Below are 8673 nucleotides of genomic sequence, written 5' to 3'. Positions count from 1 at the left end.
CTGCAGGACTTATCAATGTCTGCAATATACTTTTGATCAAGAATCCCCAAGTTCCAAAAAAAAAAAAAAAAGAATCCCCAAGTTCCCAAGAGAACAGGGAATTTCCTGTACTCACCTGGCCATGAAATCCTCTGTCAAAAGACATCCCTAAACATACTTTAGGAAACAATGTATCCAAAAGCCCTTCTTGTTTCTCATCTGCCCATCCAGGGGTCTCCAAAGGACATTATCTGCTGCCCAAACACCCACCCATTCACCCCCAACCAAAACACAGAGACAACCTAGTGCCAAGGTGAAAGCTTTAATACGCGTTGCTTGGAGAGAATCATCTCTCACAGCTGCTGCCAGACTACCCACCCCAGTTCTCTTAGCTGGGCAACAGGTGAGTTAGTTGACCAGGGGCAGAGATCTGGACTCTTCAAAGAGTGAGCTGGGGCAAAAGGAGGCTCAGGAAGAACCCTGTGGTGGTTGGGCTCTTGGGAGTGTGGAGAACTGGGGGCATGGGCTTCAGGCTGGCCCTTCTTCAGGCATTCCTAGCAAAGCCACGAGGGGCTCCAGGGGTGTGGGGGTCCCAATGGGCACAGGGTGGGTGCGTTCATGCTTGCGCAGGTCACTGGCACTCAAGAAAGCCTTGGGACAGTGGGGGCAGGAGTAGGGGCGCACAGAGCTGTGTGTACGGCTGTGTTTGCGCAGCCCAGCCCGGTCTGAGAAGCTCTTTCCACATTGGGTGCAGGGAAAGGGCCGGAGCTCTGGGTGTGACCGCTCATGTCGCCGCAGCAATGTCAGTGTGGAGAAGGTCTCCTTGCACTTGCGGCACAAAAACTGTGGGGGCTTCTCATCAACCTCCTCGCCTCCTCCACCTGGCCCTCCCAAGGGACCAGGAGCCACCCCAACACCAGCATCTGAGCATTCCACATGCTGCACTGTCATTCCTACCACTTGCCACTGTGTGGCCATCACACCACCGGACTCCGGGGGCAGCCCTAGCAGCCCTGCAGCAGGCTCCCCAAGCCCAGCCCCTGTTGCTGGGGTGCCTGAGCCCTCTCCTGTCATGCCTACAGGTAGTGCCAACCCCACTACCAGCTCCTGTTGTGGGGGAGCCCCTGCAGCTTCGCTGCTTCGATGTGTCCGCTCATGTTTTCTCAGGCTTGATGATACCACAAAGGACTTTCCACAGGCGTTACAGTGGAAGGGGCGCTCACCGGAGTGTACACGGCTGTGCTTGGTGAGACTAGCACGCTCAGCAAAGGCTCGCCCACACTCCTCACAACGGAAGGGCCGCTGGCCTGAGTGCACCAAGGCATGCCGCTTGAGGTCCCAAGATGCCACAAACGTCTTGTCGCACTGCAGGCACTTGAATGGCCGGTCGCCCGTGTGCACCCGCCGGTGCATAGCCAGGTCAGCCGGCTGCCGGAAGTCCTTGCCGCACTTCTCACAGCGGTAAGGCTTCACACCCTCGTGTGCGCGCTGGTGGCGGCGGAAGCTAGACGGGTCTGAGAACATGCGGCCGCAGCGAGGGCACAGGAAGGGTTTCTCACCAGAGTGAGTGCGCTCGTGGCTCTGGTAGGAGCTGAGCTGCGTGAAGCCCTTGCCACAGGCAGGGCAGCGATAGGGCTTCTGTGCCGCATGGATACGCTGGTGGCACGTGAGTGAGGATGAGCGGGAGAAGCTCTTCCCACACTCGGAGCAGAGAAAGGGCCGCTCACCGGTGTGTGACCTGTGGGAGTATATTGAATCCACCATGAAGGTGACAGACCCATAATCTGATCCCCTAACATCCATCCCTGTGGCCTAGGCCCAACCCCCTAAAGAGCCACAGGGCTACACTCCAGAGGGGAAAGTCTTTAGGCTGAGAACACCACGTGGGCTCTAGCAAGGACCCTCTGAGCCATCCAACCTCAAAGCCAGGAACCTAAGTCAGTCTGACCCCACCCGTTCCTCAGGGCTCCATCCCAAGCTGGTGTGCCACCCCCCCCCAACATTCCCTCCTGTCCAATCAAGGGCACCAACTTCAACCACTTGCCCAGCCCTTTACCCCACCTCACCCTCATCCCAGTAGATCAGCCTCACTCAACTTCCGGTTGGCTCATTCCCCTCTTTGAGAATCAACCCCACGCTGAGTAACCCCATTCATTACTGCAGCCACTGCTGCCCCAACCCGGGGAAGGTGCCCTCACCGCTCGTGGTTGCGCAGATCCTTCAGTTCAGCGTAGGCCTTGCCACAGCGCTCGCAGCCGTAGGGCCGCAGGCCAGCATGAGTGCGCCGATGCTTGCGGAACACCGAGGGGTCAGCGAAACTCTTGCCACAGTCCGCACAGGTATAGGGCCGCTCGCCTGTGTGACCACGTTGGTGGATCTTGAGCTTGGAGAGCGCGCCATAGGCCTTGGGACAGTGCGAGCAGCGGAAGGGCAGCTCACCAGCGTGCGAGGCCAAGTGGACGCGCAGGCACACGGGCTGCATGAAGCGGCGCCCGCACTCAGGACACGGGAAGGGTTTCTCACCCGTGTGGCTGCGCCCATGGCTGCGCAGCTCAGGGGCCGTCTTATATGCCTTGGGGCATAGCGGGCATGCATAGGGCCGTGGCTTAGCCACTGAACCTGACACTTTGTCCCCACTGGCTTCCTCTGCCTTGGGTTCTGTCTCCAGCTTTGGCTTCACCTCAGCCACATCCTCTGTGCAGTCGGCTGGCCCGTGTGTGGCAGCATGCCGTGCTGCCCTGGGCGCATTTGGAAATGTCTTGGTACAGGACAGGCATTTATAGCGGCGGCCGGAGCGCTTGTAGCCGGGTGCTGGGGACCGGGCCTCCATAGCCTCCACAGCCTCCACCTCCATGGCCTTTGGGGGTGGGGCTTCTCTGCAAGAGAACCAATGTTAGACCAAGGCCATATCCCTTCATAATTCTTCAAAGGCCTCCCTCTCTCCTCATGAAACTCTCTTATAAAGCTTCAGAAGGAACGTTATCTTATCTGCATTTCCCACCCAGGGTGTGAGTCCCCCACATTCTTTCTGCCAAGAATTCCTGGCTCTGATCCCTACATTTAAGTTTCCTCTCTGATCTGCTCATTGACAAAAGAATTTGGACCAGCTGACCTCAGAGGAGGCTGGGGTCACAAAAGGTTCATCTACACTTCCCTCCTCAACCTCTGAACTTTTCCAAACCCTATGGCATTCCCAGAAGGCCCAGGTTCCATTAGTCTCACCATCTTCCTTCTTCAGCTCAGTGTTCCAGGACTGTGTGAGGATGAAGGGTCCTGTGCAAGGCTGCAGATGCAGAAGGTACCCAGACGTGGGGCTGGCCTGAAAAAGTCTCCAAGCACCCAGGGAAGACAGACCTGAGACCGGAAGAGGGCAGAGCCAATAGGCTAAATATGGTAGTTGGTACTGTTTGGAAGTGATAGGTCCTCAGCATGTATGTTTTGCTTTTCCTCTCTGGTTGGTTAGCTGTTAGAGACAGCAAATGTTCACACAGAATCCTGGCCTTGCACAGCTGTAAGGGACTCCACCCCAGATAGGAATCTTGGTCCACTCTCTGTTCTGGAATCCTGCTGGGCTCCTATTTCCATAACTCTGGTAATGGGGAGCTCACTCTCTCTCAAGGCAGCCTGAGCCACTGCTAACAGCTAGAAGCCTCTTTCTGAGTCATAATCAATGTATCTGATCTAATATGACCCGGGATACCAGCTCTAGCTGAGGTCCCTACTTTCTGATACAGAACCCAGACATCCTGCAACCCATCTGCTCCTATGGATCATAGTTGAGAGGAAATGGGATTAATGGCTGCATTAGTCTTAACACCAGCTTATCCTTCCTGGGGGATGAAGAGAAGAGGATTATGGCAGATCCACTTAAGGAGTGTTGGGCAGCTGGTACTGGGGAAAGGGGGCTGAAGGGAGAGGTAAGGGGAGCCAGTAAAATCAGAGGCTAGGAGGTCTAGGTTCTATTTCTAGCCCTGTGAACGACTTACTATGAGACCTCAGTCTCAGACCAAGAGAATCGCCTAAACCCAGGAGTTGGAGGTTGCTGTGAGCTTGTGAGGCCACGGCACTCTACCGAGGGCGATAAAGTGAGACTCTGTCTCTTAAAAAAAAAAAAAAAAAGTCTGCTTAATAAAAACAATAGCTCACATTTAATGAGCACTGCCAAATACCTGGCAGTTTAGGAGCTCACTAGGCTTCCATGGGTGCTCTTTCTTCTCCAACAGCCAAATTACTTCCCACCTCAGGGGTTTTTGCTTGTAATAGCAGTTCCCTCTCACAGAACTATTCCTCTAGGATCTTTGTATAGCTGTCTTTTGGATTTCATTTGGATCTCAGCTCCCTGTCACCTCCTCAAAGAGGGCTTTTTTGACCACCTCTTTCTCTCTCTTTTTCAGTACAGCAAAGAAAAATTTTATTTAAGAACAAGGAAAAAGCTTAGAGCACTTCGAAAGAGAGTTGGAAGTGGTTCCCTCTCATGAATGAAAAGAGTTGAGAGAGACAGAGTTGACCAACCTCTGTTATCTTTACCCCTGCCAATCACTTGATAATCCCACCTCTTTAATTTACTTTATGGTGTCATAATTAAAAAAAATAGTGTGTATCATTTTTTTTTTTGTAGAAACAGTCTCACTTTATTGCCCTCGGTAGAGTGCCCTGGCGTCACACAGCTCACAGCAACCTCCAGTTCCTGGGCTTAGGCAATTCTCTTGCCTCAGCCTCCTGAGTAGCTGGGACTACAGGTGACTGCCACAACGCCCGGCTATTTTTTGTTGCACTTTGGCCGGGGCTGGGTTTGAACCTGCCACCCCCGGTATATGGGGCCAGTGCCCTATTCACTGAGCCACAGGCGCCATCCAGTGTGTACCATTCTTATGTTACAATGGTGGAGTTGGTAGGTGTGCTGAGGCCAAATAGTGGGGCTGGACACAGGGTTGATGGCCCAAAAAGAGTTCTGAATTTTTGCTGCACATGCTTAAAAATGCAGAAAGTAGCCTGGTGTGGTGGCTCACGCCTGTCATCCTAGCACTCTGGTAGGCCAAGACCAGTGCATTGCCTGAGCTCACAGGCTTGAGGCCAGCCTGAGCAAGAGCGAAACCCTGTTTCTAAAAAACAGCCAGGTGTTGTGGCAGGTGCCTGTAGTCCCAGCTACTCGGGAGGCTTAGGCAAGAGGATCACTTGAACCCAAGAGTTTGAAGTTGCTGTGAGCTATATTGCCATGGCACTCAGGGTGACAAAGTGAGACTCTGTCTAAAAAAAAAAAATGCAGAGAGTAAAGCTGAACTTAGGGTTTAGATGTAGATACTCTGGTCTTTGAGCATAGCCAGGTGAACAAAGCACCCAAGATGCATCGCTGAACTTACAGAGCTCATGATCGCATTAACCTACACATAAGCTCCCCCTGCTACATCGAGATGATCTTTACTGAAAAGGAACAAATTGTTCCCAAACCAGAAAAGGAAGTAGAACAGAAGAAAAAGATATCCCAGAAGAAACAAAAACTTATGGCATGGGAATAGATGGAAACATAAGATAAAAGGAAGTAACAGTAAAGAAAAAAAAAGGGCAGCGCCTGTGGCTCAATGAGTAGGGCACCAGCCCCATATATGGAGGGTGGCAGGTTCAAACCTGGCCCCGGCCGAACTGCAACAAAAAAAAAGCCAGGTGTTGTGGCAGGCGCCTGTAGTCCCAGCTACTCAGGAGGCTAAGGCAAGAGAATTGCCTAAGCCCAGGAGTTGGAGGTTGCTGTGAGCTGTGACACTACGGCACTCTACCGAGGGTGATAAAGTGAGACTCTGCCTCTACAAAAAAAAAAAAAGTGACACCACAAAGAAGCAAACTAGTCATGGTCATAGCCCAGTGGTCAGACTCCCAAATTTTTGCACTCTGTTCCCTAACTATTGCTTTGCTAGCATATGCACATCTTAGCTTGGTAGTTAATTCTTTATCTCCATTACTACAGTCCACACTGACAAAGAGCCAGGTAACTTTGACTATTCGTATTCTCTATACCAGAACCCCATTTAATGACCAAAAAAAAATGGAAGCAATCAACCTCAGATACAATTTGAAGCCAGATATATAGCCGCTGACTCCCCCATAGCAAGAGTTTGTAAGAATGTCCAAATGTCCATCAGTAACTATATATGTATATATGTGTGTGTATACATATATGTGTTTATGTGTATATGTATATATATATATTTTTTTTTTTTGAGACGGAGCCTCACTTTGTCACCCTTGGTAGAGTTCTGTGGCATCACAGCTCACAGCAACCTCAAACTCCTGGGCTTAAGTGATTCTTTTGCCTCAGCCTCCCAAGTAGCTGGGACTATAGGCGCCCTCCACAACGCCCAGCTGTTTTTAGAGAAGAGGTCTTGCTCTGGCTCAGGCTGGTCTCAAACTTGTGAGCTCAGGCAATCCACCCACCTTGGCCTCCCAGAGGGCTAGGATTACAGGTACTGCACCTGGCCACCCACCCACCCACCTTTTTTTTTTTTTTTTTTTGTAGAGACAGAGTCTCACCTTATTGCCCTCGGTAGAGTGCCGTGGCATCACACAGCTCACAGCAACCTCCAAATCCTTGGGCTTAGGCAATTCTCTTGACTCAGCCTCCCAAGTAGCTGGGACTACAGGCACCCGCCACAACGCCCGGCTATTTTTGTTATTGTTGCAGTTTGGCCGGGGCTGGGTTTGAACCCGCCACCCTCGGCATATGGGGCTGGCGCCCTACCCGCTGAGCCACAGGCGCCGCCCTTTTTTTTTTTTTCTTAAGAGAGACAGGGTTTCCCTCTGTTGCCCAAGCTGGGGTGCAGTGGCCCAATCATAGTTCACTGTAATCTCAAACTCCTGGGCTCAAGTGATCCTCCCAGCCCAAGTAGCTGAGACTACAGGTGCACACTCCTGGCTAATTTTCTAATTTTTTGCAGAGACAGAGGCCTCACTATATTGCCCAGGTTGGATACCTGACCTCAAGCCATCCTCCCTCCTCATCCTCCCAAAGTGCTGAGATTATAGGCGTGAGCCACCATGCCTAGTCAATAACTCTTTATTAACTGAATTTTTCTGGCTTCCTAAGTTCACAAGGTCCAGCTCTTGTTCCAAGGTTCCACAGTGAGTTTACTGTTGTTTGTGGTGTCTCTTCCCTTCCCTTGAAAACAACAAGAAACAACTGTTGGCTGGGTGCCATTAGCAAAGTGGTTACAGCACTGGCCACATACACTAGGGCTGGCAGGTTCAAACCCAGCCCGGGGCCAGCTAAATAAGGTCAACTGCAACAAAAAAGAAAACAGTCCCAGCTACTTGGGAGGCTGAGGCAAGAGAATCACTTAAGCCCAAGAGTTTGGGGTTGCTGTGAGCTGTGAAGCCACAGCACTCCACAGAGGGCAACAAAAAAGAAAAAGAAAAAAGAAATAACTGTTGTTTGTGGTGATGGAACCCTGTTTTTGCTTCACTACTCTCACCAGGAGTGAGTGCTTTCCCAAAAAGCTTAGGCTAGGCCCCTGGGGCATGGACGAGGTGAAAAATGAGTCATCTCAAGTCTCCCCATCTCTAAAGAAGTAGTCACCACACAAACCTCATAGGCTGGTGGTTGAAGAACCGTGCAGAGATCTGGTGGTTGAAGAACCGTGCAGAGGTGAGTGCTAACCATCTCCTAGGCTCCCAATCTTCTCAGTTCCCAACCTGTTCCCAACCTACTTTTCAGATTCGGCTAGAGCATCAGTGTTCCCCTTCCGACAGCGACTAAGCTCCAGCCACTTCCCCACACCTATATGCAATTCACTGTGCCTCAGAAGCCCTTGCTTTCCCATGAGAAAACTCTTTTAATCCTTCAAGTTCCCACTTCCCCAGAGCCCTCAGGAATACAGAAGAAGGGCCCCACGGCGCGCTGGGGTTCAGTTTCCTCGTCAGTAAAACGGTGCCCGTAAAGTATGGGGGAGTTTGAAGGGTGTTAGGGCCTAGAGAGGCAATGAGGAAGGGCCAAGAGCTGCATTAATCCTGCTTTCCTCACTCTTCGGCATCCCCGTTAGACAGGCAGCCCCTGCAGGGAAGGACCCTGGGCTGACTAGTCTGGTTATAAAACCTCGGAAAATGTGGCTTCGGAGAACATGTCACGAAGGAGAGAAGGAAGAATGAGATAATGAACAAATGAATGGAGGGCCGAATACGGGACAAAGGCTTGCAAGATGGCGTTCTTTAGGACCGCGGGAGGGGTGGCCAAAGCCTCGGCCCGGGAGGGGGGCCACAGGCGCCAAGGACCTTGCTAGGTTGGCCACCCAACAGGGACAAAAGCTCGCAACATGGCGGGCTCTAGGACTCCAGGGCCCGCGCCGCGGAAGGCCTACTGCCGCGCGGGCCGATCCCAGGCGTCCGCAGCAGCCGGCCCGCGGAGACAACCGGCGGGTTCTAGGACCTGCTGGGCCAGGAGCCCGCCTGGGGCCACTCACCGCCCGCCCCGCCCGCGCTGCTCACGCTGGGCCAACCCAGTCAGTCCTCGGAGCTTACAAGGAAACTGAGGCCAGCTGATCGCGTCCACGCGGGGCCCAACCGGGGCCCCAGGAGCTTCCTGCCGGCGTTTCCTACCTGGTCTGACTTGGCCTGGCTCCGTGGTGTAGGCGGCGGCTCCTCGTACTGACGGAACCTGGGACACTGCTAGAAAAGGGCTGGCGCTAGGACCCAGCCGGCGGGGGGCGGGGG

At 52.7% G+C, this 8673-nt stretch overlaps 1 protein-coding gene across 3 annotated transcripts; it reads right to left on the bottom strand.

The window, feature by feature from the left end:
* Positions 1-291: 291 nt before the first annotated feature.
* ZNF668 (zinc finger protein 668) lies at positions 292-8653 on the bottom strand. Of its 3 annotated transcripts, none has more exons than XM_053555052.1 (4): positions 8560-8653; positions 3202-3333; positions 2178-2855; positions 292-1717 (listed from the first exon to the last, which is right to left on the bottom strand). In XM_053555052.1, the coding sequence occupies exons 3-4, from the start codon at positions 2831-2833 to the stop codon at positions 508-510; spliced, it is 1866 nt and encodes a 621-aa protein (XP_053411027.1). In that variant the 5' UTR covers positions 2834-2855; positions 3202-3333; positions 8560-8653; the 3' UTR covers positions 292-507. The 3 variants fall into 3 exon arrangements, with proteins under 3 accessions (XP_053411027.1, XP_053411028.1, XP_053411029.1); XM_053555053.1 differs by lacking the exon at positions 8560-8653 and adding an exon at positions 8482-8500; XM_053555054.1 differs by lacking the exon at positions 3202-3333 and having other exon boundaries at positions 8560-8643.
* Positions 8654-8673: the final 20 nt, after the last annotated feature.

Source organism: Nycticebus coucang, chromosome 12 (assembly GCF_027406575.1).
Source record: "Nycticebus coucang isolate mNycCou1 chromosome 12, mNycCou1.pri, whole genome shotgun sequence".
NCBI lineage: Eukaryota > Metazoa > Chordata > Mammalia > Primates > Lorisidae > Nycticebus > Nycticebus coucang.
The sequence above is the reverse complement of the archived record's forward strand: the minus strand, read 5'-3'. Positions and strand labels throughout refer to the sequence as shown.